General features: G+C 35.8%; 1 protein-coding gene across 1 annotated transcript in view; it reads left to right on the top strand.

Moving 5' to 3' along the window:
• OCA2 (OCA2 melanosomal transmembrane protein) overlaps positions 1-16,393 on the top strand; it is a 575,033-nt gene that overhangs the window by 16,371 nt on the left and 542,269 nt on the right. The window contains exons 3-5 of the mRNA XM_056808519.1: positions 4,868-5,056; positions 7,963-8,020; positions 9,529-9,601. Of these exons, the coding sequence (XP_056664497.1) occupies positions 4,868-5,056; positions 7,963-8,020; positions 9,529-9,601 (320 nt within the window). The remainder of the gene's footprint in view (positions 1-4,867; positions 5,057-7,962; positions 8,021-9,528; positions 9,602-16,393) is intronic.

Genomic DNA, 16,393 nt, shown 5'->3' with positions numbered 1-16,393 from the left:
GATGACCTCAAAAGTCTTGAGGCAGTCAAGTGGTGCATTGGATGAAGGATTAGGCCTGGAGTCAGGGAGTCCTGAGTATAAAAATCAGACCTCAGACATTTGCTAGCTGTGTGACTGGGCAAGTCAAGTCACTTAAAAATCTCTTTCTGTCTCAGCTTCCTCAACTGCAAAATGGTGATAATAATAGAGTTCACGTTGTTAAAATAAAATAAGATACTAAATATAAAAGTACTCTGCTCAGTTCCTGGCACATTATTTGTGAAGGAAAACAACTCATTTCAAATTTTGGTTATATTTATGTCATTCTTTTCCTTCTAAAGTTCCTTCTAACTCTAAACTTAAGATATTATCTGAACCCCTTTAACTCATTCTTTTGAGTCTTGGTCATATCAATGCTTACCTAGATAGCAGTAGAATAGTTACATGTTATTTCTCTCTCAGGCCCAATATTTATTTTTAAAATTTTATTTAGAATATTTCCCCATGATTAGAAGATTCATTTAAAAATGTTATTTATTTTTTATTTTTTAAATTTTTTATTTAATTAGTTAATTTAGAATATTTTCCCATGGTTACAAGATTCATGTTCTTTCCCTCCTTCCCCCCATAGCTAAAAAACAATTCCAACTGGTTTTACATATGTCATTGATCAAGACCTATTTCCATATTGATATTTGCACTAGGCTGATTGTTTAGAGTCTACATCCCCAATCATATCCCCATCGAACCATGTGATCAAGCAGTTGTTTTTCTTCTGTGTTTCTATTCCCACAGTTCTTTCTCTGGATGTGGATAGTGTTCTTTTTCATAAGTCCCTCAGAATTGTTCTGGATCACTGCATTGCTCCTTGTTGATAAGTCCATTACAATCGATCATGCCATAGTGTATAATGTTCTCCTGGTTCTACTCCTTTCACTCTACATCAATTCCTGGAGGTCATTCCAGTTCACGCAGAATTCCTTCAGTTCATTAGTATTCCATCACTAACATATATCACAATTTGTTCCGCCATTCCCCAATTGAAGGACATCCACTCATTTTCCCAATTTTTTGCCATCACAAAGAGCACATCAGGCCCAATGTTTAAAGGGGGATGAAGAACAAGAAACTAAATTATCCTTCCTCCAGTCCCATAAAAAAGAACCTAGCAAGTTTCACAGAGGGAAAAAATGAAAATTTATCATATCAATTACTGTAATGCATTGGTTCTCAAGGCTATTGTAGCATAATTACATTGTCTTGATTTATGCTTGGATTTAAAAAATGATGTTCTTTATATTGAAGAGGAGCTAAGGGGCACTAAGATGGCTTTCACTGTAAATACCTACCAACAAGACAGGCAACCCTGTTTGCAAGACAGCTCTACTTTATAACTGATCGTTTGGATACTGATCGATAGTAACCTGAATAAATGAATTGACATCTCTTCCAAGCAAGAATGATTAGATTCAATGGTTAGTTAGGTAGCCCAAAACTAAAGAGAGATGAATGTTGAGTCAAAGAATTTGCGTTCAAGTTTCTCTGCTAATTATTCTGCCTATGAGACCCTTGGCAACTCTCTTAGTCTCCTCCATAGTTTTTAATTTCTCATCTGTTAAATGTGAATTTTGAATTAGATGATCTCTAATGTACTGTCTAGATTTAGATTTTATGATTTCAGAAGTCTTAATTTTACATGAATAATAAGGTTGTTCAGTTATCTGTGCTTCTCTCCAATAATATGATTGGATTATATGGAAATTTACCTACATCTTTACTGGAAAAAAAAAAGACCTTTTGTTTCAGTCTATTTATTTTGATTTTGATTTTTTTAGTTTAATTTGTTATTTTATTTAGTCAATTTAGAACATTATTCCTTGGTTACAAGAATTATATTATTTTCCTCCCTCCCCCCTACCCCTACTGTTCCCTCAGCCAATGCACAATTTCATTGGGTATTACATGTGTCCTTAATCAAAACTTATTTCCATGTTGCTGGTGTTTGTATTAGGATGTTCATTTAGCGTCTACATTCCCAACCGTATCACCCCAACCCATGTATTCAAGCAGTTCTTTTTCTTCTGTGTTTCTACTCCCACAGTTTTTCCTCTGAATGTGGATAGTGATTTTTCTCTTAGATTCCTCCAAGTTGTTCAGGATTACTGCATTGCCACTAATGGAGAAGTCCATTACATTTGATTGTACCACAGTGTATCAGTCTCTGTGTACAATGTTTTCCTGGTTCTGCTCCTCTCACTCTGCATCAATTCCTGGAGGTTGTTCCAGTTCCAATGGAATTCCACCAGTTTATTATTCCTTTTAGCACAATAGTATTCCATCACCAACATATACCACAATTTGTTCAGCCATTCCCCAATTGGAGGGCCTCCTCTCATTTTCCATTTTTATTTTTGCTACCACAAAGAATGGAGCTATTAATATTCCTATATAAGTCTTTTTCCTTATTATCTCTTTAGGGTACACACCCAGCAGTGCTAAGGCTGGATCAAAGGGCAGGCAGTCTTTTAGCATCCTTTGGGCATAGTTCCAAATTGCCCTCTAGAATGGTTGGATCAATTCACATCTCCATCAGCAATGCATTAATATCCCAACTTTGTCACATCCCCTCCAGTGTTCATTACTTTCCTTTGCTGTCATGTTAGCCAATCTGCTAGGTGTGAGGTGAGAGTTGTTTTGAACACTTTTTCATTTGCTTGTTAATAGTTTTGATGTCTTTAACTGAAATTTGCCTATTCATGTCCCTTGCCCATTTATCATTGGAGAATGGCTTGATTTTTTGTACATTTGGTTTAGCTCTTTATAAATTTGAGTAATTAGACCTTTGTCAGAAGTTTTTGTTAAGAAGATTGTTTCCCAATTGGTTGCTTCCCTTATAATTTTGGTTGCATTGGTTTGTTTGTACAAAACCTTTTTAATTTGATGTAATCAAAATTATTGATTTTACATTTTGTGATTTTTTTTCTAGCTCTTGTTTGGTTTTAAAGTCTTTCCTTTCCCAAAGATCTGACATGTATACTATTCTGTGTTCACCTAATTTGCTTATAGTTTCCTTCTTTATATTCAGGTCATTCACCCATTCTGAGTTTATTGTGGTGTAGAGTATGAGATGTTGATCCAAACCTAATCTCTCCCATACTGTCTTCCAAATTTCCCAGCAGTTTTTATCAAATTGTGGATTTTGGTTCCAAAAGCTGGGATCATTGGACTTGTCATAGAATGTCTTGCTGAGGTCACTTACCCCAAGTCTATTCCAATGATCCTCCTCTCTGTCTCTTAGCCAGTACCAAATTATTTTGATGACCACTACTTTATAGTATAGTTTGAGATCTGGGACTGCAAGTCCTCCTTCCTTTGCATTTTTTTTTCATGATTTCCCTGGATATCATTGATCTTGTGTTCTTCCAAATGAACTTTGTTATGTTTTTTTCTAATTCAGTAAAAAAAGTTTTTTGGTAGTTCAAAGAGTATGGCACTGAATAAGTAAATTAATTTGTGTAGGATGGTCATTTTTATTATGTTAGCTCATCCTACCCATGAGCAATCAATGTTTTTCCAATTGTTTAGATCTAGTTTTAATTATGTGGAGAGTGTTTTATAGTTGCGTTCATATAGTTCCTGTGTTTGTCCAATTTGCTGGGTTTTCTGTTTTATTGCTTGGTGTTCCCTCCTCCTCTGTTCAGTTTGCTCTTTGTTCATTGCCTGTATAGAAGCTATCAATTATAATTTCTTTTTTCTTTTTCTGTTGCTTACTCATATTTACCCCCCTTTTTACTCCCTGAAGTTGTCTGTGCACTTTCTCTTCTAATTGTTTTTTTTTTGGTTTTGGCCTTTTCTGTCAGTCTTCCCTTTTGGAATTTTGACAGCAAGCTTTCAGTGTAGTCTGTGGGGGAAGGGGTATTGGATCTTTTGTTTCCCTGCCCTTTGGAGGCTTTGATTGGATTAAAGTCCTGCAGTCCATGGGGAAGGGGTGTTGGAGTTTGAGCTTCCCTGCCCTCTGAAGACTTTTAATGGGATTAAGTCCAGCTGGATTGGGCTGGATGTGCCCTGAGGCCAAATCCTTTTGGAAGGCTGGAGCAATATGGGGGGTCTCCACTGCTGTAACTAGGCTGCCCACTCTGCAATCCTTCTCTAGTTCCTTCCCCACCACCTGTGTTCGATGCTCTGAACCTGGCACAGCTTTGCCCACAGGGTACTCCCTCCATACCAGCGCCTTTGCCTGCCCAGAGGTTCTAGCTTCTGCTTGTTAAGATTAAAATTTTGGGGGACTGAGGGCAGGTAGAAATTAGTTCTCTCTGCAAGGAGTATTATATTTTTAGAGGTTTATTAAAGATTGAGAATTTAAGAAAAATACAAGTAAGAAAGGCACGTGCCAGGTGGGCCGAAAGGCCCAATTCAATTTTATTCACATCATGAGACGCGTCTGCTTGCCAGTGAAGACAGGAAGAGAACCCCCAAACCCTTTCCAATCAGGTTAAATACCCCATCTCAATCTTGGCCCAGGTGAGGTTACAAGGCATTTTGGGAAGTGAGCAAGGACTCCTGGGGATTGAAGTCCTGGATTCAAGTCTCCATTTTTTACATGCTGGAGGCTTAGTGCTCTAGGTAAGGGGGCGCGGGGTCCTGGGACCTTCCTTCTCCCTTCCCATTAAACCTGAGTGTTTTCCAATTCTGGCTCTTGGGGGCATTCCTTTTAAATTGAATCCAGCAGGAGGGTTCCTTGGCTCTGTCTTGTTGTTAGGTTTGATTTTCAGTCCCCTAGGAGCATTTAGTTTATAATTGGTAAGGAAGGGTTTTCAGAGGTCTGAACTTTTGCTGCCTCTATGCCACCATCTTCTTTTGTTTCAGTTTTAAAAAAAATGTTTTTCAGGTTACAATGCAGGACTATTCCCCATTCAGATTTCATCATGGAAGATGAATCTTGGGATAGTACCTCTTCAGAGTGGGAGCAAAGATGTCTGTTAGGAAATGAAATTGTTAGCTTCTCCACATCTGCTTCCTCAGAGAAGAGTGAATTTCTGGACAGTTTTCATGTCAAATTCAATCTATCAAAACTGAGGTAAGAATATATCATTACATGTCAATGTTACAATTGAAAACTAGATAAATGGATGAGACATTTGTTCAAAAATTGCTATATGTCAGTCACTCTACTAAGCACCTGGAAACAAATACAAACAAAAAGAAAGACATACCCTGCCTTCAAGGAGCTTACCTTCTAATGAGGAAAGACAATATGTAAATGGGAGCTGTAAAAGTCTGGGGAGTCAGGGAGTCAGGAGAATGACTGTTCTGGGCATTTCTTAATGGATGTTCCAGGATGAACTCTTTAATAGGACTGATGGGTAACAGAGGCTGAAGAATCTTCTGGGTGAGAAGGCTGTTATGGTGGAGGTTGAGAATTACAGAGATTCATGAGGGGAATTATATTAAATCCCTGAATTATAATTATGATACTTTCCTATGATTTTTCTGAATCCTTACCTTCTGTCTTAGAATTCATACTAAGTATTAGTTCCAGGGCAAAAAAAAAAAGTCTTAGCTCAAGCCCCAACTTCTGCATATAGCTTTTCTTTCATTTAGATTCTACCTTATTACAGATAATGTAGCAGTAGGACGTTTGGCTTCTTCTTTAAGTATTCTTGGATTCATTTTTCTTATCTTTTTTACATTAAAATTGTTTTAATAATAATATTTTATTTTCTCCAATTTCATTTGGCAATTTTTAAAATTCTTTAATTTTTAAAAAAATTTCAAATTCTCTCCTTCCCTTTCCCCCTCTTTTTGATACAGTAAACAATATGATATAGATTATACATGTACAATCATGTAACACATTTTTCCATATGAATACTTTTGTGGAATAAAACTTGAACAACAACCCCATCCCCTCCAACATGAAAAAAGTGAAATATAATATACATCTATCTACATTTAGACTCTTATCAGTTTTTTCTCTGGAGGCAGATGGCGTTTTTCATCATGAGACTTTTCTTATCTTACAAATGAGGGAATTGAATTAGATGTTCTCTAAGGAGTCCTTTCCCCTCTACCATTCAATGAATACTTGGTTTAGTGATGCTCCCTTGGTTTTCTGTCATAGTTAATATATATCTTAGAGTTCATCGGATACTATATTGACATCCAGCAAGGAAATGATATAATTAAAAGTATTCAATATTACTTAAAATGAGGACAAAACATACTTGAGCCTAAAAACTACATTTCTATATTAGGTTTGACAGATCTAGAAAGTGCTACACATGATAAATGAAGTAACTGAAAAAATCTTTTTAGCTTGTCAACTTTGCTGTTGTATTTGAGTTATGTAGGATTAAATAACACTGAACTTGAAACAGTTCAATGAATGCCTCATATTTTTAAACAGAAATGTTATTATGATTCTTATTTAAATAGGAACTGTTGAACATAATTTTGGTAGTGTGGAATGGCAATTTATCAAATGCACTAAATCTGAAAGATCTTGAATAAGATTCAAACATTTTTAAAAGTTCAGAAAGTTTAAAATATGTTAGATTAAGGTTGATGGTGCTTTAGCAAATGGGCTGAATAGTTAGGGGCTTGCCTTATGTATTATTGATTGATTGATTTTGATACTTAAAGAAGAATTTGTTAAGCACCTCTGTAGGTACTGTGCTAAACTCCGGGGATGCAAAGACAAAACAAAATAGTCCCTGAACTTACATTTGGAGAAATGATATTTGCATAAAAATTAAATACAAAATATATGCATATAAAAATTATGAACAGGGTAAAAACAGTAGCAACTTATCAATCAATTAGTTAATCAATAATCATTTATTTAGTGCCTACTCTGTGCATTGAACTGTGCTAAGCACTGGGGACAAAAATTAATATGGGCTTAAAATGTTCTGCTAATGTAGGTGGTAGTGGTAGACAAAATGAGGAGTGATCATTTCTTCTGTGAGATAGTATTTGACTTTGAACCAATCAGAATGTTTAGTTAGTGCATTTCAATTAAACAAGCATTTGGAAATAGAATATTTCCATTATGTTTCATGAAGTCAGTTCATAGTCATACCTTTCAGGAAATCTTGAAAAGAATGAAAATAAAATTAAAACCAAGAAGCAGAAGTACAACTTTTTAGGTGGAAATTAGAAAGCTCAAGTCTTTAAAACATTTTAGGTTGGCTTCTAACTTCCCTCAAAGCGAAATTGCACCAAAATTTAAAGACTTGTAAGGAGGGAAAGCAACATTTAAGTGGCTATTATATACCAAATATTTCATTTGGTCTTCACAACAATCCTAGGATGTAGGTGCTATTATTATTCCTATTTAACAGTGGAGAAAACTAAGGCAAACAGAGATTAGTTGATTTTTCCAGTAACACAAGTAATAACCAACTCTCTGTGGATAGACTTATATTGAGGTATGGTTGACTTAAGTCCCATTTCTCAAACCATGTGCCCCCTGACTGACTTTAAGAATTGATTCTGGGTTTAAAATGGTTGTTTCTCCCAAGTAAGCTTTTCCCCAAGTAAAGCCTCTCTTTATAAAGGCATTCCATTCAGAAATAATTAACTGTTTTTTAAAATATTCACCACAATCTTATTTTGTACACTGCCTATGCAATTTCCTTAAGATGTAGATCAGACTGACCAAGTCAGACAAGCCTGATGATGGACTGCATGCCTTTCTTTCTAGCTCAGTTTGGAGAGGCAAAGTGATAAATGGTTTTGGTTACAGGAACTCTGCAAAATTATCTATTAAATTATAAAGTGATTGCAATCTGTACTGGTGGAGGGAATAGCCACACTGACAATATTATAGACTATCTGCAATATTGAAGAAGAAGAAAAAGATTGATCATCCCAGTCATTTACAAAGCTCAGTGTTTCAGCACAACTACTAGATATCCAAAGAGGATTGCATCTTAATGGGTCTCTAAGAAGTGCATATGTGTGTGTGTTTTTTAATTTCAGAAGCTGCTTAAGATGTCTAAAAGTCACTGGCCTTTTTATCTTTGGAGTTGTGTGTTCTGTAAGTATTGGGGTTTGAAAATGTTGACCTATAATGACAATATTTAAATGGCTTAATCTAGGTTTTTCATCAATTCCATCATTTGTAGGAATACCTAAATTTTTAAGGTCCTTTATAGGTTATCTCACTGCATCCTCACAACTCTGGGAAGGACTACTTTTTAGCCACATTTAATGAATGGGGAAATCCAGGATCACAGAGCTAGCAGATGCCCAATGCAATATTTGAAACCATGTCTTCTTGACACCAAGCCTAGTGTTCCATTCACTATACCCACCTTTTTCAGAGAACATACTCTTTTTTAAAGTCTTTTTTCTCTGATCTTGCTAGTGCTACATAGATTTTTCACCTAAGAGGCACTTTATGGTATTTTGGAAGGATTTAGATATTTTTTTTAAATGAAGATTTAACTTCTTAATTAAGGTTTGCTTAAGCTAATGCTGGGCAGCTAGATGGCATAGTTGATAGAGTTCTGGGCCTGGAGTTAGGAAGACATGAGATCAAATCTGGCCTCACATTAAGTAACTGTGTGACCCTGGGCAAGTCATTTAATCATCTTTGCCTCAGTTCCCTCATCTGTAAAATGAGCTGGAGAAGGCAATGGCATATCATCCCAGTATCTTTGCCAAGAAAATCCCAAATGGGATCATGAAGAATCAGGTGTGTTCAAACAACAACAAACTAATGACTGAAATGAATTGACCAAACAGAAGATACTATTAAACCAATTTTCATTTCTTGATTGATTTTTATTTCATCAATTGATGATTTGGGGACTATGGAGAAGGGGATGTCTCATAGATATATATTGAATAGAAGGTATAAACTAGTCTGTGATTCTGATGTTTTTTCATTGTGAATTAACCATCCATGGTTAATTGAAAGCTGACTGCAACTTCCTCTGTGTGTATTCCTTTGTCACTCTCCTTGTTGATGGGTCTTTTTATGTCAAGTAGACATTTGCCCAGGATGATGATATTACCAGTCTTTGTTACAAAACTTGAGATAACAGGTCTGTTATATATAGCCTATATATATAGGTCCAAAAGTCTTAGCCTTGTTAGATGGAAGTGATACTTATGTTCCTTATAGCCATTAAATTGGCTGTCTTCATAATTAACTAGAATATGGGAAAATTATGTTCATCAGCATTTGGGGACTTAATTTTCTTGCATGATCTTTGCTCTTTGCAGTTGTCTTATTTTGCAATGTAAAGTAATTGTTGATCAATCACAAGGCTTCACTGTGGCTAAAATTGTTGCAGGTTCTCAAAAAAGAACAATTGAGAACAAGTTTGAAAATTTTAGATCTATAAATTAATAAATTATTATGCTACTTTGCAGCTGTTGACAAGATTATTAAAATGCCACTGCTAACATTTCATTAACATACTTGCTCAACTGCCTAGCACAGTGCCTTGTCAATAGTGTTTAATGTATATTTGTTAAATTGAAATTGAATGATTCTAGTTGATGTATTTATTTATAATTTTGTTCCAATTGTTACAGATTTTATTTAGCACATATCCAGATCATGGAAAATCTTGGCAGATGTTGGCTGTATCACCTCTGGAAAGCTACTGTATCCAAAATATGCACTAAGTTTTTCAATCAACAATCAGATGTTGTAGAGTATTAAAATATATAACTCTCCTGTTGAAATTCACAGTATAGATTATTATTCTTTTGCCTAAAGAGTACACATGCATGTAGCAAACTACTTGATACAATATTATATATTCTAAATAACATAAAAGGGATGAGAACTCTGATACCAGTTGATTGAATTATAAAAATCATTCAGAGAATCAATGGTATATGTTGCTGTTCAGCTGTTCAGTTGCATCCTACTCTTTGTGACTCTGTGGATCATACTGTCCATGAGGTTTTCTTGGAAAAGATATGGGAGTGATTTGCTATTTCCTTCTCCAGTGCTCTAGAGGTTAAGTGACCTGTTCAAGATCTAATAAGTGTCTGAGGCTAGATTTGAGGTCAGGTGTTCCTGACTTCAGGCCCAGTGCTCTATCCACTGAACAACCCAGCTGCCTTCTGAGTGGTATATAAAAGTTTCAAAATTCTTCTCTCATAGCTGTTATTATTGGCAACTCTTTTTAAATAGCTTTGTGCATATTTTGAAGTCTGAATATAAATCTAGCTCCTACTGCTCTAAGTCTTCAGAGGTCATAGAAACCCATTTGCATTAATCAGAGGAGAATAGAGCCTCTAACATATATGTCATGGTCAGTTTTCAGATGGAGTATTATGAATAAACTATAGCATGAGAGATAAAAGAAACAAAGGCAATAAATTCGTTGTCTGGGATAAAACTGATAAAAGGACTCCCTGTTGAACTGAATTCTAAATCTCTTAGCAAAGGGACCCTCTTTAGTCTATGCATCACATGCCCCCTGTATTCTAGAACCATCTTGTTAATGTCAGTACTTTATGGCAAGATAACTCTTCTTGTCCCAATAGTCAAACTTAAATCATTTTTCTTTCTTTCTTAATAATTGGGTGAGAAGGTACAAATATCAGAAAACATAAATAATAGTGATGGCTTTTACAATTTGAATTCTCCTTTGTCATGTTGGATTAGTTTCTTGGTGTTGAAAAAGAAATTATATTGAATTCTCCCAGGGCTGTCGACTTTGAACATGCAAAACCAGTTGAAAAATGAGCTTAGATAAAAAGCTGACTCTAAGAGTTCCATTCCTAAACATGACTTCAAAAACTTAATGTATTCTTATTACCTGAACTGGACAGAGGGCAAATATTAGAGAATACCAACCAGTAAACTGAAGGTCTGATGGTAAATAATATTTGGGATTATTACCATAATATCAAACATTTGAGGTAATTAAATTTTACCAGGGAAGTAATACATTTGGCATTCTCAATGATGTTTTTTTCTTGACATCCTTGGCATTTCTTTGTATTTTGGCATTTTCATTGGAAAACTTTTAAGTTCAAAATATAGAATATTTAAGGTAGGATGGGGAAAACAGCAGACCACAATATTTTAAAAAGATGCATTTCCCCCACTTTTTAAAAATTAAATTTTATTTTTTCCCATTACATGTAAAAACAGTTTCTGTTTTTCAAAGAATACTGAGTCTCAAATTCTTTCTCTCTCCCATCTTTCTATACCTACCACTCTATATGGTAAGCAATTTAATATGGATTTTATATGTACAATCATGTATTATTAATGTTTTTGTGGAAGGAAACAAAAAAATTAAGAGAGAAAATGAAAAAATTTTGCTTTGGTCTGGATTTAGACTTTATTAGTTCTTTTTCTATGGAAGCAAATGATACATATAAATATGTATATATATATATATTATCATAAGTCCTTTGGAATAGTTTTAGATCATGGTATTACTAAGAAAAGCTATTATTCACAGTTATTCATTTACAGTAATCCTGTTGCCGTGTACAATGTTTTCCTGGTTCTGATTATTTCATTGTGTTTCAGTTCATGTAAGTCTTCCCAGGTTTTTCTGAGCTCTTCCCACTTGCCATTTCTTACAGCACAATAATATTCCATTATAATCATATACTATAGCTTACCTAGACATTCACCAATTCATGAGTATCTCCTCACTTTCCAATTTGTTGTCTTCCAATCAACTGCCCAAAAAAGCTGCTTCAAATATTTTTTGTACAGTTAAATCCTACCCATTTTAGTTTTTTAACTTTTTGGACTACAAGCCCAGTAATAGTATTACTGGGTCAAAGGGTATGAACAGTTTTATAGTACTTTGGTCATAGGTCCAAATTGCTCCCCAGAATGACTGAATCAGTTCACAACTCCCCCACTAGTTCATTTCTGTCTCAACTTTCCCATGTCCCCTCAAAGTTTTGTCATTTTCCTTTACTGTCATAATAGAAAATCTGATAGGAATGGGCATATACCTCAAAGTTGTTTTAATTTTCTTTTTTTCCAATTAAAAGTGATTTAGAACATTTTTGTATGAGTATAGAGAGCTTTAATTTTGTCTGAGAAGTACCTCTTCATATCTTTTGTTCATTTATCTATTGGGGGTCAATTGGTAGTATTGCATATTCATCTCATTTCTCTGTGTATTTGCAAAATCAGGCCTTTGTTAGAGAGATTTATAAAAAACAAATTTACCATTATGATTATGTGTATTACTCTTCATTCTATTTACTTCTGTTTAGTTTCTGTCCTCCACTACCCCCAATTTGCTGTCTTTTCTATCAGCCCCAACCCATTCTCTTATCCTCTTCCTTCCTATTTTCGTATTGAGTAAGATAGCTTTCTATACCCAATCAGTTAGGTATAGTCTTCCCTCTCTGAGTCAATTCTGATGAGAAGGTTTAAGTGCTCCCTTCCCTACATCCCCACTTCACTCTCCACTATAAAAGCTCTTTCATGCCTCCTTTATGTGTGATAATTTACTCCATTTTATTTTCCCCTTTCCCTTCCTCCTAATGTATTCCTTTCTTATGTCTTAATTTTCTTTTTATTTTACTATCATGCCATCATATTCAATTCACACCCTTTACCTTCTGTCTATGTATACTCCCTTAAATTGTCCTAATAATGACCAAGTTCTTTGGAGTTACAAGAATCATCTACCACCCCATGTAGGGATGTACACAGTTTAACTATATTGGATGCATTTTCATTTTCACACAGCTGGGAAGTGTCTAAAGCCAGATCTGAACCTAGGATCTCCCGTCTCCTGGCATGTACTCTACCCACTGTGCTACCTAGCTACACTGGCTCTTCATACAAACTCTGATAACTTTGATTACCTGTATGTCAGTATCAAAAGTCATTTGTACTCCATTGTTGGAATTATACTTAAATTGTGACACTTGTTTGTATGGATTTGCATAGGTTACCCTCTTTGAAGGCACCCCAAGACTCTGTACTAGTTGTGTTTCAGTCTTGTGAGCAAATCCAGTCTCACTTTCATAGCAGCAAATGTCTTCCCTATAGCTCTGCTATCATCACATTTATTTATTTAAACCCTTAATGTCTGTTTTAGAAAGGACTCTAAGACAGAAGGGTAAGGACAGGGCAAGTGGGATTAAGTGACTTGTTCAGGGTGTCATAGTTAAGAAGTGTCTGAGGACAGATTTGAAACCATGACCTGATTCCTAGGCCTGGCTCTGTATCCACTGTTTCACCTAGCAGCCCTGTGTCATTATGTTTAACAGCATAAAATTTAATTATTAAAGGAAGAGTTTTGTACCACCTCAGATATTTCTTTAGGATGCTACCAAAGTCAGCAACATAGAAATGTTGCTCTACCATCATCAGAATAAACTTCATTAATTTTCTTGTACAAAATATTCTTAGCAGTAAAGCCTTCATCATGGAAATTGATGTAAAATTGTCAATGCTAAAGACGTTCTGGGTTCCTCTAAAGTGCAGCAAAATGGAAACCCAAGAGATGGAATTTAAAAATAAGCCATGGAGATGGTGATGATGTATGGAATTTGATGGCTATTGTGCCTTACCTCCACCACCATTTAGCTATCTATCCATTTGGAAAAGCTGGGCTAAGACACAAGCCTGGGGGCTGTACAAGAGTTTGTGGTACAGAAGCTACTGGTGATAGAGGCTGAAGGAGTCTAACAGAATTTAGAAAACTTTATTTGTTTCAGAGTTCCAGTCTATAAGAGGACTAAAAGTCAATTGAGTATCTTAATCTGTTACCAATATAATGAAACATATAGACTCAGAGACTTGCCTGGACAGGTGAACCAGCCTATGTAATATTTATAGGGAAAGATGGGTAGATATGAAGAACAGGGGGTATGGAAGGTTTGTAGCAGGGAATAGAGGAATTGAAGAAAGAGAAGGAATATGGCTGTTGGTGAGGCAAAGGAGAGAAATGCCCCCTGCTGAGAGGCTATTTTTGAACAAAATGGTGTGTCCAAGAAATGAGCCACTTATGATAGCCTGTGGGGATGTCTTCTCTATGGATTGATGTGGAATATGCTCCAGAGCAGGTAAACACAGACCCTCCTGAGGGACAAGCTTTTCCCTAAACTTTGGTTGTCCAGCAGGGGTCCAATAAGGACCGTATGTAGTTAGATGACTGAACTGAGGTTCAGCTCCCTCTATGCCCCAGCAAAGATAGTCCACTTATCTGACTGTGATATTCAAATAAGATAAATTTTAATAGCCTGTTCAGATTGGAGAAGTATCAGGGGAAAGGGAAGAGGGATGTCCCTAAATAAGTTTGGAGTCTTTCTCAGCTTTGGAGCTGAGGCCAGGCCTCACAGGCTGGTGGAGGGTTTCTCTTATTACAGTCTACTCTATATCTATGCTAGTTTTCTTAATTTCAAAATCTTAGCAGTAGATAGCAAGTAACAAGAAAAGTTCTGACTTTTAGAGCTGATTGGGCCTGTCTTCAGGCTGAAGAAAGTAGAGGCACTTCTATCCAGTGACTGGGAAGAAAAGCTCCTCCCACTTCCCCTGCCAGTAAGGGAGTGCTCTAGTCACAGGACCAACTGCCACTCCCAGTTTCCCCTTCACCCACCAACTGTCAGTCTTGACAATTTCTTCTCTCTCTAATATTCCCACTGTTGCTTGTTCCAATACAGTGGCAGAACGTCCAGAACTTGTTCTAGTTTCCTTTCCACACCTAGAATGGGAAAACAGATCAGGTTGAAGCTTCCATGCCAATTAATATGGAGACTGGGTGTGTAAGTGTTTCCTGCCCTTCCAACCTGGCTGAGATGAGAAGACCCAATCTCAAAAAAAAGTTTAAAAGAAAACAAATCAAGAATCAGAAACAGTCTTTTGCTATTAGATTTTGGTTATCATTTTTTTAGATTTATGAAAATTATATTGTTGAATGAGTAATAATTCTTTGAATGAATCAACAATACTTTGATTGGAAGATTAGTTAAAGAAACCTCTGAAGTATCCACCACAGATTTGCAATGTACTATTCTTTGTTATAAAGAATTTTGTGAAAATTACCCATTTTCTTTCCTTTTCTAATTTTCTTCATAAATCTAGTATTAAGCCATCTAGTTGGGATGGTTTAAGTGAGTTTTACTTAGAAGCAGGAGGAGAGATTAGGTGGACCTTATAGAAAATTCTTTCTACTTTACAGTGTTTTGGAAACTTGAATGAGGTAGGCAGGTAGTGAATAGAAAATGGAAGGGAATAATGTAAAGACAGAGAAGAGTCTAAGAAAATTTATAGCTAAGTGAGCCGGATAAAGCATAGAATGGTGGCCTCTGAGATGTGTGTGTGTGTGTGTGTGAGTGAGAGAAAGAGAGACAGAGAGGGAGAGAGGGAGAGAGGGAGAGAGGGAGAGAGGGAGAGAGGGAGAGAGGGAGAGAGGGAGAGAGGGAGAGAGGGAGAGAATGAAAGGAAAAAAAACATTACCAAAAGGAAAAAAAAAGTTATTCAGTGCTCTGTTCCACTTTTTCCCTTTCTTTAGTCAGTATTATCTGCACTGAAGAGACTTCCATATCTTTACTCTGAGTAATTCAGGACTTACTTTAAAGATGATCTATGCTAGATACAGGGAAGGGAAGCATTGATATTAACTTCCAAGGAAATAAGGTAGAGGATATGGCTGCTTAGAAAAAAATGAGCAGAATTTAGTAGAAATTCTCTGTTTCTCAGTATTTGTCATGAAAGGCAGTAGATAGTCTTGTGGTCATTGTTTCTTAGTGAAATAGCAATCTTGCTCTTTCTTTTGTTAGCCTTTGGTCAAGGTCAGAGATGATTTTAATTTACAACTTTGATCTGCAATTTTTGATGGCACTGTGGGCACCTCATGAAAGATCCTCTAATAAGCAATTTTGCTTTGATGGGGGAAAAGTTTCTTCATGAGAAATTGACCTGGAAAACAACAAAATAACTTTCCCCCACCCCACAGAAATTTCATGTTTCCTTTTGTTCTGGTCTCAGTGTTTTATCTCAGTAATTGTGGGATTTACTTGAGAAGTATTGTACAAAAGGAAACGACCACAATTATCTGCACCTGAAGCTCATTGTTGAGAAATTGCTGGCTGTATTGGCTGTAAGGAAGAATCTGTCAGAGGAGCTTAGGCTATTAGGCTAAGAAAAGAGGTCAGCAGACCTCAATGGGCAGGTTAATTAATACCTTTCTTTTTTAAAGGCATAGTTTATTTTCAGCCATCATTTAAAATTCAATATTGGGTTGTGAATATGTAAAAAGAAAAAAGAAAACACATTAAATTATTTCTCATCCTTTTTCCCCTTCTTTATACTCTAAACCCTTATAAAATTATAGGAAGTAGGGAGAGTGTTCTGTTTTGAATAGAATGTCTTCTTTAATAGAGGAAATTGGATATGTTAATTTGCTTCAACAGGATTTATTTTATTTTTATTTATTTATTTTTAAACCCT

The sequence above is a fragment of the Monodelphis domestica genome, chromosome 8 (genome assembly GCF_027887165.1).
Source record: "Monodelphis domestica isolate mMonDom1 chromosome 8, mMonDom1.pri, whole genome shotgun sequence".
Lineage (NCBI taxonomy): Eukaryota > Metazoa > Chordata > Mammalia > Didelphimorphia > Didelphidae > Monodelphis > Monodelphis domestica.
This window is presented reverse-complemented; position numbering and strand designations above follow the sequence as displayed.